The sequence below is a fragment of the Vigna umbellata genome, chromosome 5 (genome assembly GCF_029865625.1).
Source record: "Vigna umbellata cultivar VRB3 chromosome 5, Vumbellata_1.0, whole genome shotgun sequence".
NCBI classification, from domain to species: domain Eukaryota; kingdom Viridiplantae; phylum Streptophyta; class Magnoliopsida; order Fabales; family Fabaceae; genus Vigna; species Vigna umbellata.
Window position 1 is genome coordinate 14,646,528 of NC_142169.1, and position 27,973 is coordinate 14,674,500.

Here is a 27,973-nt window from a genome sequence, read left to right on the forward strand (position 1 = left end):
TAATTATATCTCAAAAAACTTAGCATACAAGAAAATCATGTTTTTAAGAACCAAAATAACCTAAACAAATTATCTTTTTATTCTTCTCTGCATGGCATGCACAATAAAAAGGGAAATTCTCTTTCTTTAAACTCAACTTTAAAAGTTATACACCCATTTATTTTAATTAATAAAGGACTTTCTCTCTCCTACACTTTTATTTTCTCTTTCTCTGCACCCACTCCGTTTACGTGCAATTCATCCAAGATTTGCACACAAAACATCTCCATCCCAACTCATTTTGGACACAATGCAATACCACTAAATCAATTCAATTTCATTAATACCATGCTTCAAATATTAATATTTAATATATTTCACACATTTTACAAAATTAATTAAAACAATCATAATTAATTTTTATCTACTCCTTCCACACTTTTTAACCCACAAAAACACAATCATAATAAATTATCTTAATATAAATAAATAAAAATATATTTTTATTTTTCACGGGTCTTACATCTTATACTAAGTCAAACATTTAAGCTTTCTTAAGGTACATTAAGAGCTCAACTACGTGCTATATCAAAAGGGTTGCAAAAAGAATTTTTTTTCCAAAAATACTATTCAACCTCCCTTTTAGTGTTCTATAGGGTTTTGATGACATAAATCTACAAGATCTTGTTTTGCATAATTATGCAAACTCATTGAGCGAAGTTAAAATCCAGGAGCTATTGATTTGGTGGTCGTTGGGCAAGAAAAATCTTGTTGGACAAAACAAAAGTTAAAGAGCTTACTAACTTGACATTCACAAAACGAAATTATACTCGTTAGGTGACTTTTCAAAGAATTTAAATATGTAAGTTCTAGTGATTTTCATATTGAACGAGCATATTTGATTGTTGGGTGAGTGTGTTATCAAGCACTACTAGTTGAGCGAGCAAATATGATGGTTGAGCGAAAATATCATAACTGGATTTTCATATATCTCTTATGATGTGTTTAATATGTGTCATTATGTGAATTTGTTTGTTTGTGTGATTGTATCTCCCTTTTGCAATGATCATCGTAATTGTATGAACAAATGATGATGATAAGGATGTTTCAATGAAGTGGGTACTCGATGATGAGGATACATATGCATAGGATAATATGAATAATTTATGAGTATATTGAATATTTTGTAAAACTCTATTAAATATGTAGTTATAATAACTTTCATTATTCTCCTTTATATTCGAGAGTATACTATTTACATTTTTCTATAATATTTGACCAATATTTCATTTTAAATTGAATTTAAATTATTATTTTAATTAACTCAATCTTAACATATTATTTAAAATAATTATATACAAAATATTTTATTATAAATATAAAAATAATTAAATACATTATGGTAAAAAAATAATAAAAATATTATCATTTAATTTTTTTAAATAAAATAATTATATAAAATTATAAATATATTATTACAACCTCAAATTAATATCATAAATAAATTATATTTTTAAACATCCATTCCACGAGTACAATTTGTAGTTATTTATGGCTAGTAGTTCTTTTCCAAATAATAAAATAAATAATACGAGTTATGTTTATAATAGAAAAAAAATAATAATGTATATACTAAAATAGTGAATAAAAAATAATTTAAAAATTAACTATAGTATCCCGATTTTTGAGATGTCATGGGTTACTAAAAATCGGTAAAATTCAAAATTTATCATAACACAAAAACATACTAAAAAAACATTATCCAATTACATTATTTGGAATAATAAAATAACGAAGGAAATACTCCATTTATATTGTTTTATCTTATAAAATAAAATAGCTTTAATTGAATCTCAAGGTTTTTCTCTATCCTCTCTCGAGTCAATCACGTCATGCCTTTGAAACATATGTAACATTATTTGGTCATGTATAATGCATTATACGATCATCGTCAATAATTTCATTCACAAACACACAAACACAAACTTATATGGGATAAGCTACCAATAAAATAATCGTAACGACAAGATACATACATACTGATTATATCAATCATAACCAAACATACAACAAGATACGTACTTTCTGATTATATCAACCATAATCAAACATACAACAAGATACATACCTTATGATTATATCAACCATAATCAAACAGACACCAAGATACATATCTTCTGATTATATCAACCATACTCAAACACCCGATACATGGAAGTAATAACAATAGGAGTCTTAATCTTCTAACATAAACAATTCAAACATAATAAATTACACGATCCTCGATCCTCAATCTTTAACCATTAATGTCATCTTCAACATCTCACACTTAGACCATTGGTCTATCTACCCATTAACACTATGCTAACTACCTACTATAACCATTATAGTAACACAACTATCAATATAGGAACATTTGAAGCATCTCAAGTACCACGATCATCATCATAGATACACCACTATCATGACTATCCCAGTCATGAACAACACCATGAGCATCCCCGTATCATAACACCATAGTGGAAAGAGTTCATCTCACTCATGTACCCTACCTCACCGACTGTAGCTGCTCCTACAACCCACATGTAGCCTCCCCCACAAGACATATGTAGCCTCCCCTACAGATCATTTATAGTCTCCCATAAAGATTTGCTCGAGTAGTCTTGCAATCCAACTAAGGAACATGTAGTTCTGCCACACAAGGACACATAACACACCTTTACCCCACTCAAGAAAGGCTCAATACCCGAACAATCATTCCAATGCACACAAGGCAAAAGGAAACACCTATCCACAAATAGAACCAAGATTTAAGAGGTACAACAAGTATACTTATCCTTCACTTTCATGCTAATCATTCACATACTCAAGTACATCCCAACACTCACTCATGCTCCACTCTCAATCCAACTGATCCTAAACATAACCACTAACCTCAATCTTTGATAATAATCATGTTCCACAACTCCTGAGGCTTGGTCCACATCCATTCTTCATCAAATTCGCCATTTTTCACCAAAATGCACTATGATAATCGATTATCATTTAAGATAATCAATTATCACTTAAGATAGTCTATTATCCTAGTGAAAGTTAACAAAAGCATCACGCAGGAAGGGATAATAGATTATCATCCCAAATAATCTATTATTTTCGAAACCACACTCAAAATCAACATGCAGATAATTGATTATAACTAAAGATAATAGATTATTGCTGAATCAAAACACATCCTGGACAAAATTCAAGCATTCAAACATATATACATCAACCTTAGATCACGTGGAAACATACTTAACACATCATATATGCATTCAAGCATCACATACCCATGTAAACATACTCAAACACATATAATACACCACTTGAATCATCCAGATCCAATCATTGACATGTTATACCTCGAATAAACCCAATTAAATTGCATATGATTATTACCATATCCCTACTGATGAAGAAAAAGGCCAAAAACAATAGCAACTTAACAAAGAGTAATAATGCAACAGAAATTCAATCCCCCTCTTTGTGAGAATATGCGAAGAACACCAAACAAATAGAGCAAAACCATAATTCAGAGTACAAAGAGACACCAGCAATTTTTAACATGAAAAACCCTTCAATGCAATAATAAAAATCACGAGTCGTCCAAACTAAAGTAAAATCTCTTGTGATCAATAATAGGGTGCAAAAAATTCTTCGATAAAAACACCAAATGGGGTTTTCAATCAGTCAAACTAACTAAGCATAATACTTACAAATAAGAACAAAGAAGAAAAAAATTCTTCAAAATATAGTTGATGATGCGGGGCTATTTTTTCCCAAACTAGACCATTGATTTATGATCCGAACGGTCAAAATGAAGAACCATGTGTCTGGAACCCTATGTCCAAAAATAAGCCCGATCCAACGATGAACGACTTCACAACGATGAAAACACCAGTGCAGGTTTTATGTTATGCATAAATTACTTTTTCTCTTCCTTTCTCCCTCACTTGGTTTTTTGCTTTCTTCAAATGACTCTATTGTGACCTACTAATCTGACTCATCTCCATTAAAACAAAGTGAGACATAATGATCCATATTATTTGGAAGGGAGCCCAATAACCCAACACTTACAATATATATTTGCATGGAAACCCCCATACATCATAACTTTGTTCTCTCTTAACATTAAACCCTCTGTTGGAATAACCCAACAAAACATACATAATCCATTCATAAGAATACCCATCACAAATATTACCAAAAACTTATTCCCATGCACACACAAACCCTTGCCCAATAATAGCAACAAATAATCATAATCATATAACACATATCAAACAAGTATTTTCATGCAAGTAAATCGAGAATGCATAACATACAACAAACAATGGTAAGCTTCCTCGTACCTTGGCCAATACTAGAGTTTTATCTAACTTTAAAAAACACCACAAATCCTCTCTTGTACGGATGTTTTCTGTAGCTCTTCCTCTTTTCTCCTAGAAAATGTCTTTTCTCCCCCTTATCTTTCTAATTTTTGTTTTTTTTTTATTTTAGGGTAACAAAATGTAGACCCCTTTTCACTCTTCACCTTTTTATCTCCTTCTATTATATCTCTATCTTTTTAGTTTGGCTTAATATCCTATTTTGTCCCCAGTTTCGTTCGAAAATGTCAAATTAGTTCATCCTTTAAAAAATGCGTCAATTACGTCCTCACTTAATAAAATTTGCATCAATGAAATCTCTTCCGTTAAATCCGTACTTAATTATTTTTCTCTTTCTTCTACTTAGATAATAAACGCCGTTTGTACAGATTTAACGGAAGGGATTTCATTCATGCAAATTTTATTAAGGAAGGGATTTCATTGATGCAAATTTTATTAAGTGAGGACGTAATTGACACATTGTTTAAAGGATGGACTAATTTGACATTTTCGAACGAAACTGGGGACAAAATAGGGTATTAAGCCTTTTAGTTTTAATAAAATCTCTCAGTTTATTTGTAAAATCACTAGGATTTCCTCTCTTAACTAATTTTTAAAATATCATCAATCACATTTTTTTAAATCCATGAAATCTTTAAAATATCTAACAATATCTATTAATGATTTTCTTTGATAATAATATCTCTTTTAATATTCAAACCCACCAAGATTATATCTCATATTTTTTATTTAAATTTTAAAGTAATAACTAAATCTTCTAAAAGATTTACATAATATCATTTTATTAAATATCCAAATTATTTAATTTGCATGTTTTTCTTTTCTACAACTCTCTTAATTAATTTTGACACTGATTAAATAAAGGTAAAAGATCATCTTGCCCATAAAAAAAAATATAAAAATAAAGAAATAACATAACAATTATGTTATAACAAAAATACACTAATTTCCAAATAAAAACCTAAAGTTTTAAAACTATTTTATTTTTAAAACTATTTTATTTTTAAAACTATTTTATTTTTAAAACTCCTATTTTCCTAAATGTTACGTTAAACATTATAATAGTTATTACCAAATATTAATAAAATTTATATATAAAAGACATAAACATATAGAATGTGTCACAAACGATATATTTACAATAATAAAATATAAAAAAAATTTAAAACAATATTATAATAATTATTAAAATAAAAAAGATTAGCCAAATTTATAGTGAAATGATAAATTCAATAAAGAAAAGCATAATCAATTACAATATTTTAAATAATGTTTTAAATGAAAACAGTAATTTTATAAATATTATCATTTAGGTGACTGTTTATTTAAATTTAATTATTTTTCTAAATTTAATTATTTTTTTAATTAAAAAATTGTCTACAAAGTAAATAAAAAATACTCATATTAAAATTACAAAAATTATTTGTAATTAATTTTCTAATAATAATAATAGCAATTTTATTACTTTTAATTATCATAAAAAAAATAAATACATATTTTACTATAAATGTTAAAATGTTAATCAGATGTGGACTTAAAAATGATTTACTCACATTGTTTAAGTAAGTCTGACAAATAAGAAGTGTATTCCCTTCCCACTTCCGGGCCACCAAGTAACAGCGTTAGGGTAGAAAGTCGAAGTCCTTGTTGTATGCACCACAGTTCAGGCCTCAGACCCAAAACCCTCGTAAAAACCCAAAGCTCCTTCCTTTTAGTTCCTCTGTTGGTTTCTCACTCTTCCGTGTGGTAGTAGTGTGGCAAACCATGAGCAGTTGGAAAAACCTTCTTCTACGAATCGGTGACAAGAGTCCCGAATACGGAGTCTCCTCTGACTATAAAGATCACATTGTAGTTTTCTCTTCTTTGTTTTTCTCTTCGCCGCGAAACTCGTTGATGTCTAATCTTTCTTTTTGCTTTTGATTTCTCAGGATACGTGCTTTGGCGCCCTTCGTCGCGAACTTGACCACTCCCATTCCGATGTTTTGGAGGTAAACTCTGATTCTTCTCGTTCGCATTTTGGTCGTGTTTTGGATAGTTAGGTCAGTTGATTTATCGGTTGAATAATTGAATTGTTTCGATTCGCTTCTTGGGGGTTTTGAGGCTTGTACTCGTAACTTCGATAGTGGACTAATTCGTAGTATGCTATATTATGTTGTACGAAGTAGTTGTGAATCAATTTTCTTTCTTAATTGTAGGGCCATCAATGTGGAACACACATGTTTGAGGAGGATGTTGATATTGCTTGTTTTAATGCTAGTTATACTTTATTTTGACCTTTTTAGCTTGGTGCTTGCCAGTGGTTTTCTTCAGAAAAGAGCGCAATATGCTTCAGAAATCTGAAACATTTAAAGTAGATTGGAATCTATAACCTTGTAATTATATTAAAAGTGTGTTATCTGGACCTGTTAGTTGCTTCGTTGCATTTTCTTTACATGTTTTAAAATATTATATCTTTTATGTTGCTGTCTTATTTCAATATTCTAGCATATGTGACTTTGTGAGTTATGCAGTATTTGTACATGTCTCTTTCTGTACCGTAATGCCTTTCATGATATCACATCAGATTTACTTTATTGGATTTGTTTGTGCAGTTCCTTCTCACGTGTGCTGAACATTTGCCTCACAAGATTCCTCTGTATGGAACCCTGGTAGAGATTTCTTTTTTCTCTTGAACTGTAGTGACATCTGTTATTTTATTCCCTGCATGTTGCAATATCTTACTGTGGATGTGTATGCACGAATGTCATGTATATATGAAGTCTACTTCTCATCAACATTATTATTGTTATTATTGTTACTTTTGGGAGTGTGTATATATGTGTTCCATTTTTAGAGGTAGCTTTATTTAGTGAACGCTAATGATATCAATATTGGGATGTTGGTGGACTTAATTTGTTATTGTCGTGGTTGTGCAACTGTAAGTTCTACTGAATATTATGACCTATTTGCACAGAACTTCTAGTTATTAATCATGACATGATAATGTATCTGATCTTTAATTTTTAAAATGTGTTCTTGTTTCCATTTTATAAAAAGACTTAACATTCTTAATTTTCACACCATTTTTCCCATGTTTTATTATATTTTCGACTGCAACCTTTATATAAACTTTGTTAGCTTGTGTTTATTACTAGTAATTTTTGTGTATTTTAAAGTTCCTTTCAATCAACTACATTGACAGACAATTTTAGTATAACCTATATATTTCAATATAGTTAAAACAGTTTGTTAAAGATGCAGTGGCTTCAATTTATTCTGTTTGGCTTTGGAATTAACATTTTTGTTAAATGCATTTGGAAAATATGTGTTTTCGTGAGCAATATTATGATTTTAACATCATGATGACAATAATGTTCATAGAAGATTTATACTTGATGTGCTTTTCAAGAATGAAATGTATGTAACCAGCAAAATTTGGGTGAAAACTAGATACTTAAATAATAAAAGAAGCATTGTAATTAACCTAGTCTAACACCTCCACTCTTTTATGCTGTTACATTATTCAGTTATTAATTTATTTGCTGTATTTTACATTGAATGTGAATTAGGTGTATCATTATGCTGTTGTTGTCTTGCTTGTGTAGTTCCAATTGAACTTTCTGAGCATCCTGTTTCTCCATGAATGATTTCATTGCAGATTGGCTTGATTAACTTGGAAAATGAGGACTTTGGGAAGCAACTAGTGGAGAAAACTAAAACCATGTTTCAGGTAAGCTATTAAGCCACTGAAACTTCTAGGTTGGTTTATGGGTGTTGTATTTTCATTGTCTTTATTCCGTTAATTAGCTGAATGTTCAGTTAAGGGTATTAGTACTATTTCCATTTAACTAAGATGTCTATAACTAATTGAGTATTGATTAGGAATTCTAAAATCTAATGGTGTAAATTAGAATGTGAAAGTTTATGTAATTAGTTTTCACAGCAATGTTGACTGCTTGCTATATATAATTATTAGGTATTTGGATCTGAAACTAGGAACTTTTTCCTATAGAAATTCAAATTGAGTTTCATGTATGTGGATGCTTGATTAGAAAAAAACAAGCGAAACTATTATTTTAGATGGCAGCATCATTGTCTCCGTTAAATCTTGCAATATCAAAGCTGGCTATTTTGGAATGACATGGAAAGTTTAATGCTTCTTTCCATAGAATTATCTAGGTTTAGGAATGGATGGCCTTGTTCCTAACCAATGAACTTGTGATTTTTGGAATGTATACTTTGGCCATGTTTGATATAAAATAGTTTAATCCCTCCAAAAAGACCATCAAAATAGTTTGATATTGAGGTTCAAAATATTGGAATGTTAGTAAGAAAAAAAGTTATTGGTATTAGACCAAGGTCACAGGTTCAATTTCCAACAAGACAATTGTTGAAGAAGAGATTGTTGTGGATTGCATCAAATGTCACATGGTGGAGACTAGATATGCCAAGGCTTCGATTCCTAGTGGAATAATTGTTGATGGGGGCATTGTTATAAGCTTCATCAATTGTCCTATAGTAAAGGTCAAGTGGACAAGTCACAATTGAATCACGGTGCTTGAGTTCTTATGCTTTTAAATATCAAGAGTTGCATCTTGATTATAAACTATAACTTTTAACCTAGTGATATGTCCTCGATCGAACAACAATAAAGTAGGTTCCCAACTTCATCAAGCTTTAACTTTCAAAATAGAACTGGAAAAGTACTTACTGATAATAAAAAAAGTACAAATATGAGGATTGAACTGGAAAAAGAATAAATAAAAAAGGAGTTAATTTTTGGTTGAAAATACTAGTTTCTTTATATTTGTTGGTGTCGATTATTAAAATTTTCTATCTTCTTTCTATAAATGTGTTGATTAAATACTATTTATTTATTTTTTCTTGATTTTTTTTTATTTAGTGTCTTTCAACTGGCTTTGGCTTCTAGACCACTTGTCGTAAAACTGGTGATTTTTCGCCTGCTTCCCTGATAAATGAAAACAGTTTTGTGAATAATATTTTCATGTTGAATTTTTCTTATGATAATTGCTTACATTAAAGTGCATATAACATAAGAAACCATCGGTTTAACCTTCATCATAGTGGGATGAATGACCTGGCCATTTTCTGTCTGTTGCAATCATTTAAACCAGATTGAAATATTAAGTTGTTGGTTAAACATCTTTCTGCTTGATTTTTATAAACAAAAAATTGACAATTATTTTTATTGGGTAAGGCTTGTTTGATTTAATGCAAGGTATGGTTCTTACTAACGGTTTTTCAGTACACATTCATTTTCAATTTGTTTTGTTCACCCGAAATAATGCCATTATATACTTCTCTATTCAGCTGCAATGTTTTTGAATCTAAGAACTTATTAAATTGATCTTTTAGTGCTTGTCCTGACTCCTTTTAATTTATTCCCTATAATTTTGCTTTTGTGCATTTCTCATTTATTATATTTTTAATTCAGGATGCCTTGGATACTGGAAACTGCAATGGGGTTCGAGTTCTAATGCGGCTTTTGACTGTTATGGTATGTATTGGCACTGTTTTTATGCATAAAAATTGTGTAGCATTATTGACATTCAACTTTCAGACTGAAATATTGTTATTATTGGAATTTTGAGGTAGATAAGAAATCCTTCTAGTTTTCACTTATTCTACATTTATGAGTAATTTGTGTTTGAGTATGTCTTGTTTTTTTTTTAGTCTAAAATATTGTATAGTTAGCTTGTAATTGTTGAATATAGTAAAACTATGTATGAGATTAATTTCCCTTATGTTGAATATATATTTATAATATAAGAAATATGAACTAAGTCCAAAATACAAATAAGGAATAATAACAAACTAACTAAAAATAAAAGATAAAGATAAGATATCTCTCTAGGATATCTAACAATATAATATATCTAACACTCCTTCTCAAGCTAGTGCATACAAATTGTATGTACCAACCTTGTTACTGATATAGTCAATAAAGACTTAGTGAAAATATCTGTTTCTGCACTCGAGTAATATCAAATTATTAATGATTTACGAAGACGACATAAAAGACGAAATACCAACCTATGCTCCCTCTGAACAACAAATTTGAGAGGTTGTTCTATAAAAATTTCTTATTGCAAATCTTCATTGAGGAATGCATTGCTAACATCTAATGGATAAAAAAGCCATTGTTGAAGAGCCACCATGGCTATAAATAAACTAACAAAAGTCATCTTTGCCATTGGGGAAAAAACATATATGGACGGGTCCAATGCACTAGTTATAGAAGACAGGTCAAAAGAGATAACAAAAGAAGTCATGGAAGAATAGAAGAGAGAAAAACCCTAAAAATCCAAGATTCTACAATCAAGGCACTTGAAAGAGGAAAAAGAGCTATCTCGATGCTTTGAATAGCTGCTTGAGAGGAGATGGGTCATGCGACCACACACAATGGACCTGAAAGAGGAAAAAAGAGTGACTTTTACTCTCTGAATTGTTGTTTGAGAGGAGACGGGACGCGCCTCCACACACGACGAAAAGGGAGCAGATCTATAACTCCAAAAAGAAGTTATATATAGGGCATGCTTGTTACGAATTGTAATTTTTAAAATGACATTTCCATAAAAGAAGCTAATTAAGATCCTGTTCCCTACTGCATTTTACATGTACAGCTTATAGAGCATGTTTCTTACTGACTGTAATGTGCAAAAGAAGGCTGTTTCCATAAAAAAAGCTGATTAGAAACCTTTCTGCTCTTTTGTATTAAACTATTGTACATTCCCTTAGCTAATGCAGCACCCTTGTTTATTTTTTCCGACCCTTTTGAGTTCTAAATATGATCACATTTTATCTTTCTATTCATGTTGTTTGTTCATGCGATGTATTTGTGTAACTGAATGAATTTTTTTTTTTTTTGCATGTTGCTTTCTTGTAAATTCTTTAGATGTGCAGTAAGGTTCTTCAACCGAGCTCCTTGGTGGCTGTCTTTGAAACATTTTTATCCTCAGCTGCCACAACAGTAGATGAGGAAAAAGGCAATCCCTTATGGCAGCCTTGTGCAGACTTTTACATCACTTGCATTTTATCATGCCTTCCATGGGGCGGAGCAGAACTTACTGAGGTAATTATTTGATGTTTTTAATTGCAAGTGTGGTTAATTTTTCGACTTTATTTAAGCAGTCTACGTCAGTTCTTGTAATTTAAAATGTTCCTTTGCTAGTATTCCAATCCTTTCTCTATCTGATTATTAAATGTATAAATTATTTTTTAATTCTTATATATTAACTTATTTTCATCTTTCTTTGATATATCACTTGTTGTTTATATTTAATTTCTTAAAGTAATATGAGCTTTTATAGAATAAACTGTTTAATTGCTTATTCAAGAACATCTGTATTTTTTGTTTTTCATATCTAAACAAAAGACTGATTTCAGTTATTTATCCATTCTTCAGCTGGAGTTATCTGTGTTTAAATATAGATGTTGTCTGTGAGCAGAGAGGCGCTGTATCTCTTCCATTTGTGGGTGTGTATTAGTTAGTAGCATTGGTAAATAGTGAAATAGCAGTTAAGTTGTGTGCTATTCATATTATGGCAACAATGAGTAAATAATTTAATGCACATATCATGAACTTTCATTATGTTGAGAAGTTATAAACATTGCAGAAAATGATACAACTGCTATGCTATCTGTTCTTGGTTGGTACTTCCTTTTTTGTTAAAATATATTCATGTATGTTCAGGTTACACTTTTGAAAATGTTTTTCCCCCATAGAATCTCAATTATAAAGGGAATGATTGGAAAGGGGCCTTTTACTTATGTTTGATTTTTAGGATGTATTTGTATGCTGATTGGCATCTTCATTTATTAGAATTTTCCTTCTTTCTTTTATGTATTTCTACTGTACTTTAAATAGGAACCAACCCCTGACCTGTACGGGTCTCGTACATTAAATGCAGAATTCATTCTCTTTCTACAAATATGGATTTCTTTGAATTCTTTTCCTTTTAACTGCATTTCATGTCTGCTAACAGCAAGTTCCTGAAGATATTGATAGAGTGATGGTCGGTGTAGAAGCTTACTTGAGCATCAGAAAGCATACATCTGATACTGGCTTATCTTTTTTTGAGAATGATGATGAAAATGGGGAAGGTATTAGTGACAAGGTTAGCTCCTTTTTGGCTAATACTTATGGTGGTGCATTTGATGAAGGATGAACAGTGCTTTAGGATTTTCCCATACTATTATATAATTGCCCATGGTTACAAACTTATAATTGTCTGACACATGTTGGACACTTGTGTTAAAATCATCATTTCAAATTTTTTTGCATGTTGAAAGGAAGCTCTCCTAGTGGGATAAAGACTCGATTTTTGTTGATCATGTCTTATTTCTGTGCTTAATAAATTCAAAAATTTATGAAGGGTTATTTCTTTAGTTAGTTGGTAATAGAGTTAATGTATTGGCAACTTAATCATTTTTCTTGTAACTTAAACATTTTTTATCTTGGTATGTTTCTGTATTTCTACTCCCTTTCAATACTCGTTTAGAGGGTGTTTGAAAGTGATTATATTTGTAACATTTCATTTTAACATTGCAGGATTTTTTAGAAGATTTATGGGATAGAATACAGGCTTTATCAACGAGGGGATGGAAAGTTGAAAGTGGTAGTATTCTCTTCTGTGTGGAATGGTTTATGCTACTATACCTTTCTCTCAAAAATTGAAATCTTTTGCACTGTTGTTCACCCATTTTTCTTTCTGTAGTTTTAGGGAATTTTGTCTTAACATTACTTGTTCCATTTTTGTGGTTATTCTCTACATATTGATGTTAAGTTTACAAATAATTTCTTAAAGTAAAACTTAATCTTGTGTTTGGAAAATAATATTTTAGAGGGTAATTCATTTTTATAAAGCATTAAAAATGCTTAATGACTAAATATGTTGTTTAGATAAATAATTTAAAAAGAAAATTAAATTTTCAAAAATTGTTTCAGTATTTTGATTTCTTAAAATCTGTAGAATTTAAAATTTCAACTAAAAGCTAGGAATTTGAAAATTTTCACACGCTTATCATAAAATTTCAATTATACACACACACACACATACATATGATATAGTAGAAATTAAATTACAGTATTAAAACTAAAGGCTTGAATTTAGATCGATTTATCCAAATAATTCAAGTTTCAAGTTTTTTTGAAATTTTAAAACTACATAGATTTGTTTTGAAGAAGTTGGATTTGACTGTACATTCTACTCAGTGCACCCGTTTTTACTTTCCTTACACTTTTTCTTTTTTGTTTTTAATGGTTTGTCATTAGGCCATATTATTTAATGCACCACACTGTCTACTATCTTGCAGCCCCTTATTTGTTTGTTTTTGTCTTTGTCTTTGCTGTTTGCACCTCTGTGCTTTACTAACTTGGACCACCAATTTTCTATTAAGTTGGTTTGTTCTTGTTTAATTTCATATTGTTGAAATAATTATTAAATCTATGTAATAATTACGTCTAAGATAGGAGGTTGAGTGTTAGATAACCTCTATACCTAGTTCTCTGTCCAAGTAGTGTAGGATAGTGCTTCTAATGTTTCATCTCCTTATTGTATTGACCTTCAAATATATAAATAGAGAACCATGAGAGGGATTTTTCAATCCCTTTACAAATATATTTCTTTGTTTTAATCTCGAGTTGGTATTAGAGCAGGTCAATCCTGCTTTGGTTTCTGGCTCATCTTATTCGTTGACACTAGTCTTTGCTGTCCACAAATGTTTGGCACCGTTTGCCGCAGTCTGCGATTGTCTGATGTCGTTTCGCTGCTGTCCACCTGTATCTGAAGCTATCGAATGCAGTTTGAAACTATCCAACACTGTCAACCACTATTCTTTGCGGTTTCATCACCGTTCGCCGCCTTCTGTCATCATAGTTTCGTCCAGCTACCATAGGATCTGGATCGCCTCTCCATGCGATAACCAACCCCGCTGGTGCTGAAGGCCAGTTCTCTTCCATGCACATCATATTTGTAACCTACGACATGTTGTCCATGCACCTCAATCTGCTCATGCGAACAACATCGCTTCACCTCCATAATTGTCGCCAGACCCCCTTTTCTCTGTTTTGACCCTCAATACTTAATTTTAGTTTTAGTGAAGTCCAGAAGCCACCCTTTTCTCTGTTCTGCCCTCCGAATTCCAGTCTGAATTCTTGGAATTTTTTTTTAAAATTTCTGAACATCTCTGAGTTCTTGATGACCCTCTTTTAGTTTATATTCCCCTTTCTACTGTGCTGATTCTTCCTTCCATTTGTTTCCTTTTTGTGGATCTGGCAGGTTGGACCAAATGATAGGATTCTTGGTGACAAGAAGTCCAAATTATCCACTGGTTTGGACCACACAGAAAGATCACACACACAACACGTAAACTGCAAAGATTTCTTTATTGCTGCAATATTGCTGCAAAGCACTCACACAAAAACAACCAAGGAAGCAATCCTTCCTCCCCAGGATGTAATGATCCTGTCTACTTTTTTATAGACAAAATGTGACCCCCAAAGACACTTATTTTCCCTTATACTAGGTACAAAAACAACTAACAACAAACAAATCAAACTAACACTCTCCCACTTGACCAACAACCTTTCTCTATCCTCTAACCGTTTATGTCCTGTTTTTTTGTCCCTTTTTTCCTAACATAGACCCTATCACTTTACTTCTGTTTTATTGCTTTTAGTTGTCGTGGTATTGAATTATTTTCTAGCTTTGCTTTCAAATTCTAGTCTTACACTTAAGATGATATGAGGAGAGTAATGACAATCGTATTCTTCATGAACATTAACTATATAGAAGCTTATGTTGTCTTTTCAAATCTTTTAATGAATAATTAATTCGTTTGATTTATCTTTTTCATTTCTTATTGTTCTATTTTTCTTGTCATTAACATCAATTTGTTTATCTTTATTTAAATTTTCTTGTGTTTTATTCCCTTTTTGATTATTTTCGGTTTCAATTGGTAGTTCCTAGACCTCATCTTTCATTTGAAGCTCAATTGGTTGCTGGGAAGTCTCATGAATTTGGGCCAATAAGCTGCCCCAGCCTACCAGAACCACCTTCAATCCCTTCTGGCGTGTCTACTGGTAAACAGAAGCATGAAGCTGAATTAAAATATCCACAAAGGATACACCGGTTAAATATATTTCCTCCCAGTAAACATGAGGTAATTTGCGTGTCAAAATTTCCATTCTATTAATCAATTAAAGTTCTTTTTGGTATTTTTACCATGTAAATGGAATTACAGTTATTTGTATCCAGCTCTGCGCTTTATTAATTTAGGCTTTTATTTTCAAAAATGAATTTTGTTTTGACAGTTTTCTTGCTAACCAATGTATTAATTGCAGACATTCTATGTCTGCATCTTTCCTCTGTATGCAGAACTTCTGAAATTCCTAAAGATATGAGTCAAAACTACTCAATTTTCCATTTTCCTTTAGAATATTTCTCAGCTTTTAATATTGAAAATCCCTGATGAAGTTTCACTTTTTAAGTAGTCAAGCTATTTTTTATGTATATGAACCCATCCTTATGTGATACTTTATATGTATATATGTTCCTCAGATGTGCTAACGGAAAAACAAGAGGATTATATCACAAATGTGTGCCATTTCTCTCTAGATGGTGTCAAAGTCTAATTCTCCTATTTATGTCATCTCGGTGTACCCACTATTCATCTGTGTCAAATTCTTTCACAAAATTGTGTCTCGTTCTGATTTCTGGCTGCTCCTGTCTTCTCTATAATTCATTATGATATTTGGTGTCCAAGTCAAGTTTCATCCTTTGGGTTTTGTTACTTTGTCACATTTATTGATGAATATTCTTGTCGTACTTGGGTTTACTTATTGAAAGATTGATCTAAACTTTTGAATATCTTCATGTCATTCCTTGATGAAATCTAAAGACCAATTTGGCAAGGTGATCAAAATCTTAAGGAGTGATAATGCCATATTGTACTTTTCTTCTTGTTTTTCCACTTGTTTAAACTCACATGGAATTTTACAGCAGTCCACATGTCCTCATACACCTCAACAAAATGTATAACAGAGAAAGAATAAACACTTAGTTGAAATTGCTTGTTTCTTGTTGCTTGGTGCCGATGCTCTTGTCCATTAGTGGGGTGATGCCATTCTTTTTGCATGTTATCTTATTAATAGAATGTCCTCTTATTCTTTGGTCAATAAAGTTCCATAGTCCATTTTGTTTCCAAATGAACCTTTGTTTCACATTCCTCCTCTAGTTTGGATGTGTGTTTTCTATTTCTACATGATGTGTCTCCAAGTGTGGATAAACTTTCAGTCCAAGCTATCAGGTCATGTGCTATGCTAATAGAAAAACAAGAGGATTATATCGCACAGTGTTGTTGAAAATCTATTATGGTGGTGCCATGGCAGAAATTTGTGGCAGTTTTGCAGCTTGCTGCCACAAAATGGCAGTGGCCATGTGGGTTTCTCATGGCAGCTCTTCGTGGTGACTTTTTGCATCACAGTTTACTGGCGCAGAGTGGAGATTGCAAAAAGAGGGGGATAAGTGCAGTGCAGTGCAGGAGAAGAAAACACCATTTGAAGGGTAGTGGTGCAGCATAATAGAAGAAAACCCTTGTGTGTAGGGGCAGCGGCAAGAGGATGAAACTGTAGTTTTAGGGCACATTTGCTTTCTCTTGGGTTAAAAGTCCAAATGATAATTTTGTTAAAATTGGGCCATACCTAGCCCAACAAAAATATTATAACGTAACCTATTATTCTCACACACTACCCATGCCTTTCTTTATTCTTGTTCAGTCCCATGCTGCTTGCTCTTACCTCACTTCTCACTGTCGTCTGCCACCGATTGCTGCTCACTATTTTTTCTTATATTATCTATATGCATATATTGTATTTCTTTTAACCACAATGCATCCATCATAACTTGATATAGTTTCCGTTATAGCTTTAAAATGGAATTTTGGGTTTCCGATATCTTTCGTTGTCCGATATCACTTACACTGATGTCACATAAGAGTATACCATTCTTCTCTACACAATGTTTTGACGGTTTTGCCTTAAAGCTACAATTACCTTTGGGAAGCATCTTTGGGGATTCTTTTAAAAACTGTTGTGGCTGTCAATAATAGGGAATTCTTATAAAATTTTATTCTATATTTATGTTAAATAATTGTTTATTATTTAATTAACAACTTTTATAAAATTGCCCATTTGATGCATCTAGCTTAAGTGTTAAGATTCACAGGCAGTAGCCTTTTCCTTGTATTGTACTTGTACTCATCTTTTCCTGCACACATGCATCAGTTTAGGCATGCTCAATAAGTTTTTGGTGGTCCTCTAAATTCAGGTGTTTCTATTATCCATTGGTATTTCTTAATTTAAGCTATACTTTTATAAGAGTTTTAAGGTAGTAATTATTAATCAGTGATAGGGTTGTCAGTGGGTTTAACTGGATATTCTCCAAACAATATTTCTAATGTTCTTCCTAATAGATTTCAGTCAGCATCTATGGTACAACTGCATTTGTAAAACCATTGAAATCCTTAGGCAGGAATTTTTTTAATTATCTGTCTTTATATTTTGAACAGAGAGAAGTCTTTCATACATTCATTGCAAATTAATCTACCACTACTGAATTGTTAGTTTGAATGAAGTGGTTGGTTTTGTTATTTGATGGCTAAGATGTATCCTTTTTTCAATTGTCACTGTTAATGTCCTTTTCTAGAAGATGGCGATTTCATGGTTGAACAGCCAAAAAATCTGTTTTTTTTTTCTTGTATGTTGAGTTTCCTTGCACAATATCTTGTCTGCTAGTGCTTCTGTATTTCTCTTTAGTAAATCTTCTCTTAAATTAAATCTTTTCTTAACAGCTTTCAAAATCGTTTTGTTTTGAGGATCAAAGTGCTTTCTGCCTGATGATCTGCTTTTTATAGCATGTTATGATGTTCATTTTCGTGTGTTATAGCTGTAGTTTTAGGTTCAGTAATTTCAATTTAATACTTGCCAATCATATATGCGGGTTGAATGAAATAATCTTTTGGATGCAGGATATACAACCTATAGACAGATTTGTTATGGAAGAGTATCTCCTAGATGTGCTTCTGTTCTTCAATGGCTGGTTTGTATACACCATTCATTTTCTCTAGTACTGAAAGTGTTGTGATGAACCTGTGATGGAGTTTGAATACCAAAAAGATATAGTAGAACACATCATGACTTGCCGTTTTGTGTTATTAATTTAACTTTTTTTGTTATATTGAGTGTCAATGAAGAATTCTAAGTTCTATTCTACATTATTTTGTTTAGAATTTTCCTGTAGTGCTATATATTGCATCTCTGCCTTATCGCTTTATCCTATAAAAATGTTTTGATGTGAATATAACTATTATCATTTCTGGTTTATTGCAAAGCTAGTCGAAAGGAGTGTGCATCTTTCATGGTTGGTTTGCCTGTTTCCTTCAGATATGAGTACCTCATGGCCGAGACAATATTCTCTCAGGTATTACTTGTGAAGTTGCAATAAATATCTCACCTCTTTTATAACAATATAGCATAAAGCTGAAGCATTTAGCATTATTGGGACCTGAGCAAGATCATTTTAGAAAGCTTGTTCTAGTCCCTCTCTGGTTCAAATACTTATACGTAAACCGTTGATTAATCTGCAGAAAAAAAAATAGAAAACAAGTAAAGCAGACCCTAGGTATAGATAAGTACAACTTTTTAATAAAGCCTATTCTAATAAAGCTGAAGAACAATATTATTTTCCACTGACATGTTAAGTAACTTGTATTGTCGATTGAATGTTAAGCAAATTGAGTGATGTGGGAAAAAGAAAAAGAAGCTCATCTCTTAACATTTGATGTCATATTCAGCCTGTGAATGTTGTATGTTCCAATTTCTATATGTTTTGTTCTCTCATGAAACATTGGATTGGAGGCAATGTGAAGGGTTGCTTGGTTGTTGCAGTACAACTTCATCTGCTCATTTTCATAAAATTTCAACTCTTGAAGGACCATAGATTGATATTTTGTATCTGCACTAGATCAAGCAACAACACCTTGTTTCTTACTTTTTCAAGATACAAGGTTTCCTCCAAGTAATACACAATATCCTATGGTACATCTTTTGTCAATTGGAAAATCGGGCCAATCTGCATCATAATATCCTTTTACTCAAGTACTTCCCTTGTTCAAATATAACAATCCCTGCCTAGGTTTCCTTTTACATATTTGAGAATGCGAATCACAACATTCCAATGATCAACATGTGGATTTTGCATAAATTAGCTCACAACTCCCACTAGATAAGAAATATCAAGTCTTGTTATGGTAAGATAAATGAGTTTTCCAACCAACCTTTTGTATCTGTCTGGGTCAGGGAAAAGTTCACCTTGGTCTATCATTAACTTTTGATTTGAGTCCATAGGGCTATCAATGGGCTTACGATTTGTCAAGCTTGTTTCCTCCAAAATATCAAAATCATATTTTCTTTGTGAAATGAGGACACACTCTTTTAATTGTGCCACTTCAATACTAAAAATATTTTAAAAGACTCAGATCTTTGGTCTGAAAATGGATGAACAAATGATTTTTTAATTGAGCAATTCTAGTGACACCATTTCCTGTAATAACAATATCATCAACATAAACTATAAGATAAACACATTTGTCTAGAGAAGAATGACCATAAAACACTGAATGATCTGCCTCACAACGTTTCAATCCAAAATTCTACACAACTCGACTAAATTTACCAAACCAAGGTTGAGGTGATTGCTTCAAGCCATAAAGTGAACAATATAATTTACAAACTAACTCAGACTCCTCGTGAGCAACAAACCCAAGAGGTTGCTTCATGTATATCTTTTCTTCGAGATCACTGTGAAGAAAGGTATTCTTAATGTCCAACTGATGGGCCTATTGATGAATGACAATCATAGCAAGAAAATGACAAACATTATCGTTTGAGAAAAAGTATCACAATAGTTGAAGCCATAAACTTAAGTATATCCCTTAGCTATTAGACGAGCTTTGAGACGATCTATTGCACCAATAGGACCAACCTTAATACAATAGACCCATCTACAGCCCACATGCTTCTTACCAGGAGGAAGAGGGACAAGTTCCCAAGTGCCATTGTGTTCAAGTACTTGCATTTTGTCAATCATGGCTTGTTGCCATCCAGAATGACAAAGTGCCTCATGAACATTATTAGGAACCTTAATGGTAGAAAAGGTAGAAACAAAGGAGAAATATGGAGGAGACAAACGATGTTAACTTAAAAAATACTTAGATTAAGTAAACCAGTGTATTTTTTTTTTCTTATTCCACTCTTACAATTTACTATTGTATTTATAGAGTACATAGGTGCAGCATACAAAAAGGTTAGGCACCTCCTAAAACCCTAACCTAAGAGATGTGTTCCCATACATAATAATAATATAGAAACATTACATTTCAACAATTCTAATAATATATAGATATATCTTGGGGTGTCAACATAGCCAAGATGTCAAGGAGCATAGTGGTGTCTTGCATGAGTTTCATAAAAAAAAAAATCTTGAGCCGTACAAGATATCTTACAACCTCTTGTGAAACCCTATTTCTAGAAAACCTCATGACAACCCCATTCAAGAGCAATACATGTGAAAGAAAGAAAACTTTTATAGAAGAATATTAACTATAAGATCAACTTTTCAACACATTCATTATCAAATCCAAGTGCATCAGATCAATTCAATCAAGATTTGTTGCATCTTCAATCCCAAACAGTGACAAATTTATCATTTATGTAGGCTTTTTTGTCATATATTTAATCTAACATTCTACGAAGTGCAGTATAGATAACCATTGATTTAAACTCAATGGTTTTGAATGTTTATTAATTTCATGCAAGTGGATAGCAACTCGGGATTTTTTAGAACTGGAAAATGTTACAGTGAATCCACCTACTATTTTTATTTGCAAGTGTTTGTTTAATGAAATGGTCTTATTCTTTTTCATTATTTTTGTAAATAACATGCTACGTAAATTAAATACACTGAAATGTTTAATTTTCTAATTTGATGTAACTGACATTTGTGAATCTGTACTTTTAATTAGTGGCTTCTTATGAATAAGAATATTGGCTGATTTGGGTAACATGATGTCTATTTCTGTTGCAGTTGCTGATGCTACCTCAACCACCTTTCAGACCAGTATATTACACACTTGTAATTATTGACCTTTGCAAGGTATTGTGTTTCGGTCACTGGGGAAATATTGTTGCTTCAAAACAATACAGATTTGAAATTTAAGCTCATGTTTAATGCTTTTGTAATCATGTGGCTGCCAATAGGCTCTTCCTGGAGCTTTTCCTGCTGTTGTTGCTGGAGCAGTTCGTACTCTCTTTGAGAGGATAGCTGATTTGGATATGGAATGCCGAACACGTCTAATCCTTTGGTTCTCCCACCATTTGTATGTTCACAATTTTAGTAATTTCTTTTTGACATGCATTACTTAAGATAATTCGTACGTGCTTGTGCTGCTTGTTTTGTTGTCCTGGCCAACTTTACCTTTTTTTCATTTATTTCACTTTGTTTGTAGATAGAAAAATTAAAAACCATGCGTAAGCTTGTGTGGCATCTAGACACTAGAGTTGAAAGATATATCATTCATGAATTAGACACGAGATTTCTCTGGTGTGGTTATATTCAATGGTGAGAAGATCATTGAAATGAACCTGTTGTCTCACATTTCTTAACACTTTAAAGCAAACTTTATATTTCCCAAATTATAAACGATTTAATGGATGTATTTACTATCCTTTTGATCATGCTAAGTTATCAATTATATAGGAAAACTGTGCAATACTCACTTTATCAACTGCAAATTATCAGTTAACTGTTAGATATTTTGTGCACACCCAAACCATACAAACCTTTCTTAAATGTTAGCCATTGATACTACCATTCAACTACATGGGCCAAATAAATGGATAAAATTTAATTGCCGATTACCATTAATTGATTGCTAATGGGTGACCAAACATAATTAATAACATAATATATTATTTTTTTCATGCAATTGTATTTTCTTTTTTAGTTTGATAATATCTGGTGTTGCCTCTGTGCCTGGTCTGGTCTGGTCTTTTACTCCCTAGTGAATATTTTCGAATAGAAGGTAACTGTAAAAAAGTGAAGTACTGGTTGACGTATATCTAGTTTAGGAATAATCAGCTACTCAATTGGTTGAAGTGAATATGTTGTTACTTCTTAACCACTCTCTAAAAGTCATAAACTGGTTCATTGTTTAATCCCCCTGTCCTGCCAAAGTTCAAAGTTCAACTAACAGAAAAGGTGGAAACTCAAGCTGCATTTCTGACATCTGTAGCCTCTGATCTTGGCTACAATATTGCCCTGAATGTCCTTTTTATGGAATGCTGGAATTGGCATGTTAAAGGATTGATCTAATAGAAGGTTATATAATGACTTCAAATAAAGACTGCAGTGTCATTTATGACTCTGCAATGTGGGAGTTATTTTGGTCAAAAGGAAACGGAGTCTTGTCTCTCTAAGCATAGTAGTGAATGATTCCAACTAATAAGGATTAAAGAATTTGAGAAAGTGACTTGGTGATACTGAGGAGGCAGTTGATGTTTATGATGAAGTTGGTGTTAGCCTTAAATTGTGGTTTTAACTGGTTCCCCGATTGTGGTCTAATTTGTTACCGGAAACAGTGGTTGTGATGTTTGGATTAATCCTATACATTGCTGATGCACAAAACTTTATGATAATTATGCGTAAAGTTGTTGGATGAGTGTATTAAATAATTAGATGCTCATTTATAGCTCTCACAATTTGGTGCATTGTGATGATAAACTGATAATTTGTTTCAATCATCACTTTCAGATGAATGTTAGTAGTTGAAAACACAATCTGTGTCTGTGTCCTAAGTTGTGTATTAAGTGTTTTCATATTCAATTTGGTTTATGGTCTATATTATGCAGATCAAACTTCCAGTTTATCTGGCCATGGGAAGAGTGGGCTTATGTCCTAGAGCTCCCAAAGTGGGCTCCACAACGTGTCTTTGTCCAAGAGGTTTTGGAGAGGGAAGTTCGCTTGTCATACTGGGACAAAGTTAAGCAGGTAATTTATCAAAGCTAGAACCACAGTAAATTTTACATTTGTTGCACATTGCCTTATGATGAGACAATTAGACTGCATTGCCACTCATGATCTTTTCATGGTTATGGATCATATAGGGAAATCATAAAAGGGTTAGATATTCTGTTTATCTGTTTTTGTTATGTAGAGGAATGGATGCTTTGTTAAATAGAATGATTTTTTATTTTTCAGTTTCCTTGAGGTAACTCACTCCAGGATCATGTCAGGAGAATTGTGGTGGAATCTTCTTAGATAACTTGAACAGAGAAAAGAGAGGGAAAATTGAATAATAACATAATATTTTTATTTACTGTTTTCACACATTGTATGTTATGTACAATAGGTATTTATGGACACAAATGTCTAAGAAGCTGTTATAAACTGACAGCTGTACAGAGAAAAAAATATACAATGAAAGAAACCTACCGCTGAACAGGTTTGACTAATTATACAAGTTGACCGTTGGCTATAGTATATACACTAACAGCCCTCCTCAAACTCAAGGAGAAGACTTTTTTAGATGCAAAAGTCTTCACATTGAGGTTGCTGCGAAGAAGCACGAACCAAGTGTTGGACAATGAATATGATAAATTAAGAGTTGCTTTGCCAAAATCTTTTCTCGTACAAAGAAGACATCAATCTCCATATGTTTAGATCGATTGTGACAAAACAGGATTGTGAGCAATAGCCACTGCACTTTGCTTATCACAAAGAAGAACTGGAGTAAGGAAAGAAACTTGCAACTCTGTTAACAGTTTGGAAATCCATGACAATTCTGCGGCTGTTTCAGCTAGACTTCTGTACTCAGATTCAGTATTGAAATGTGCAACAACTTGTTTTCTAGACCACCAATTAGGACAATGAAAAATGACTGCCCCTGAAATAGATCTTCGATCATCTATATTTGATACCCAGTCAGCATCACAACAGGTTTATAAGCATAAAGAGCAGTTAAGTGATGCAGGTTGAAAATGCAAGCCATGAAATATTGTATCCTTAAGATACCTCAGTATACATAACTAGTCTTTGGTCTAGTAAGAGTGGCATACTGAAGAGTACTTAAGTGATGCAGGTTGAAAATGCAAGCCATGAAATATTGTATCCTTAAGGTACCTCAGTTTACATAACTAGTCTTTGGTCTAGTAAGAGTGGCATACTAAAGAGTACCCACAACTTAACCTTACAAAATCAGCTTATAAGGTGAGGTTTGTACCCATATATATATACAGTAAATTGACCTTATTTCTAGTTGATATGTGACTTTCAACACATCCTCTCCCATTGAGGTATATACATATCGTACATGAGACTAGACATTAATAGGTTGTTTAATAGTGGCACCATAGTAGGCGAAACAATAGATCCAACAAATATCAAATTTCGCTAAGATAGACTTTAACCTATAACTATGATAGCATGTTAAAAAGTGGACTTTAAGCCTAATTCAATTTCACAAAATCAGCTTGGTGGAAGAGAATATTTATGCATCAGAGTTCAATAAAGAAATATTACTCTTCTTTCTCTTTTCAATTTTGGGTTCCTAACGGAGATGTTGATAACTGTCTTCTCTCAACCTGCTTTCTCTACACCCATGCTTTGGTCTGCCAGGGCAGTGGAGCTTACAACTGAGGGGAAATAGATAGGTCAAAGAGCTTGCAGCAGAGGAGAGAAGCTTCTGTTCTCTCACTGCAAGTTTCCCTACCCTAATCTCTCATCTCTGTTGTTTGGCTTTGTATTTATATTTTATCCGAAAGAAACAACTCTAATTCACTAAAACAGATTAATTTTTTTAATCAACCTTTATTTAGTGAAAAACTTGTGTTATGTGGCTATTTATCACTCCTGCATTTTATTGAATGTCATGCTTAAGAATTCAGTTCTAACTTAATTTATTATGTGATTGAAAGGTTATTTTCATTATCTGTTATGATTTTGCATTTTTTTTGTAGGATTCTATGGATCGTGTTGTGAAACTATGGTTTATGATATTTTACTGCCATCCTACTAATCTTGTCTAAATTTTTGATATTGACTACATTGGATGCTTTTCTATTAGCAGCAGAATTAATTGAAAGGTATTTTTTTATATAATTGGCATATTGTGTTTTTATGGTATATTTTCATGATATTTTGTAGAGTATTGAAAATGCACCTCGTTTGGAAGAATTGCTTCCTCCTAAAAGCGGGCCAAATTTTAGTTTTGGTTCAGAAGATGGTAAAGAAAGCAATGAGCATGCACTGTCTGGAAAGCTCAACGGCATGGTTAAAGGGAAGTCACCTGTCCGTGAAATAATCTCTTGGATTGATGAAAGTGTGCTTCCAAATAATGGTCTAGAAGTTACCCTCAGAGTGATTGTACAAACTCTTCTCAATATTGGATCCAAGAGTTTCACTCATTTGATAACTGTCTTGGAGAGATACGCACAAGTCTTTGCGAAAGTATGTCCGGATGAGGATCGACAAGTCATGCTGATAGCTGAAGTGAGTTCTTTCTGGAAGAGTAACACCCAAATGACAGCAATAGCTATTGACAGGATGATGGGTTATCGACTTGTATCAAATCTGGCTATTGTGAGATGGGTCTTCTCAGCAGAAAATATTGAGCAATTTCATACATCGGATCGTCCATGGGAGGTACATAATTGAGGTTTTTACGGATAGATTGTTGTTAACTCTTTCCTCCTGGGCTATTGGTCTACAGGGGTCAGAAACCATCTGGCTTTTGCTTTTTATTGTATTTCATGTGATCTGCTTTTTAATTTTTAAATTTAAGTGCTCAAAATTTACATCCTTTTTTTTTTTGGTTTGATTGCCATGGATTATGAATTTTAGCATGTATGGGATTTTCAGTTGATCATCATGATAATTACTTTTGCTTTCATATAGTAATTTGACCCTGATTTCTATTGAACAGATTCTGAGAAATGCAGTAAGCAAGACACATAATCGTATTTCTGATTTACGGAAAGAAATATTAACTATTAAAAAGAACATTTCATCTGCCGAAGAAGCTGCCAAGGAGGCAAAAGCTGAGCTAGATGCTGCAGAGTCAAAACTTACACTTGTGGATGGTGAACCAGTTCTTGGTGACAATCCTGTTAGATTGAATAGATTGAAATCACATGCTGAAAAGGCAACGGAGGACGTGCTGACTGTTAAAGAATCCTTAGAATCTAAGGAAGCTCTTCTTGTCCGAGCAATTGAGGAAAATGAGGTAATTGATGGAAAATTTGTTAAAGTTAATTGTTTGCATAAAGTTTTTTGTATCAAACATGTTTACAATGTCTGGGAATGGTTTCATTTTTGTTACAGCCAGAGATAACTTTTCCATGTATTTGAATAAAATAGATGTGCCGATAGTATGTTTCTAAGAAAATTTTCATTGCATTGTTGGTTATTGGCATATACAGGCATTATTTCTCTTGTTGTACAAAAGCTTCTCAAATGTGTTGACAGAGCGGCTTCCTGAAGGAACTAGAACACTGCATGAGTTGAAGTCTGTGCAAGTAGATGTGATGGCAGTGGACGCTGAAGAGCCACCAACAATGGAATTAGATGACGAAAACCAGAGATCTCAAAACAGGTTCTCGTGCCTGTCCTTCTGAGCTAGATTAATAATTAAGAGAAGTTAATGTTTCTCTTGCTTTGTACGCATGTGCATATTACTATTGCTTTTTAATGTCTTCTACAGTCAGTCAAATGGAGAGAAGAAAGGTGGTGCTTATGTTGTAGGTGAAAAGGAGCAGTGGTGTATCACCACTTTGGGCTATGTGAAGGCTTTTTCTAGGCAGTATGCTGCTGAGGTATTGTTCCATTCCCTTTTTGCATTTATCTTGGCTTTTAAGGGAATGCCTTGTAAACAACACTTAGCATATACAAAATCTTGCACCTGTTCCTCCAGGGTTAGATTGCTCTAGATTTGTTTAGCTCTAAAAACTAGTATTAAATTGTTGCTTGCAGATATGGCCCCATGTTGAAAAGTTGGATGCAGAGGTATTGACAGAAGAAACACCTTATCTTTTTAGGTCAGCTGTTTATACTGGTCTTCGAAGACCGATTCACGAGGCATGATCAATTTGTTACTTCACCTCTGAGCTATGTTATTTAGAATATAACTTAATTCCATTCTTTAGTCTGCTAGTTAAGCATTTTTAGTCTGCTAAAAGCCTAAAACTGTATGCAATTGTAATTTAAAAATGACAAGGTTGGTATGACGAGTCTCTACATCTTAGATTCTAACAGGGACTTTATCACCGCTGCTGTACATTAGATTTCGATTATAGCTTTTAATTGGACCTCAAATACCCAAAAAAAAAATGGAGTTTGAACTATACTTCTGTTTCACTTAGTAGTAAAATGAAAATTGAGTTGTGATTATTTGCATTCAAATGTGCTTTTTTATTGGCCTATGATGCCTCTTTTGATCGAGAAGTAAAATCTTAT

At 32.6% G+C, this 27,973-nt stretch overlaps 1 protein-coding gene across 1 annotated transcript; it reads left to right on the forward strand.

Moving 5' to 3' along the window:
- The first annotated feature begins 6,016 nt into the window (after positions 1-6,016).
- LOC148197778 (nuclear cap-binding protein subunit 1-like) lies at positions 6,017-27,913 on the forward strand. The gene is made up of 19 exons (XM_088116288.1): positions 6,017-6,254; positions 6,335-6,394; positions 6,998-7,054; positions 8,044-8,115; positions 9,841-9,903; positions 11,302-11,478; positions 12,392-12,523; positions 12,958-13,024; positions 15,370-15,569; positions 18,435-18,505; positions 18,802-18,886; positions 21,551-21,619; positions 21,724-21,842; positions 23,374-23,512; positions 25,667-26,164; positions 26,445-26,744; positions 26,941-27,113; positions 27,222-27,333; positions 27,491-27,913. The coding sequence occupies exons 1-19, from the start codon at positions 6,171-6,173 to the stop codon at positions 27,599-27,601; spliced, it is 2,589 nt and encodes an 862-aa protein (XP_087972414.1). The 5' UTR covers positions 6,017-6,170; the 3' UTR covers positions 27,602-27,913.
- The last annotated feature ends 60 nt before the right edge of the window (positions 27,914-27,973 follow it).

What these genes read in the sequence shown, in the direction of transcription:
- LOC148197778 (XM_088116288.1), top strand. Translation starts at nt 6,171, where the DNA reads ATGAGCAGTTGGAAAAACCTTCTTCTACGAATCGGTGACAAGAGTCCC. An exon ending in CTTCTGTTCTTCAATGGCTG is followed by an intron (nt 18,506 to 18,801) that starts GTTTGTATACAC and finishes TTGCAAAGCTAG; the next exon opens with TCGAAAGGAGTGTGCATCTT. An exon ending in CCGAGACAATATTCTCTCAG is followed by an intron (nt 18,887 to 21,550) that starts GTATTACTTGTG and finishes TTTCTGTTGCAG; the next exon opens with TTGCTGATGCTACCTCAACC.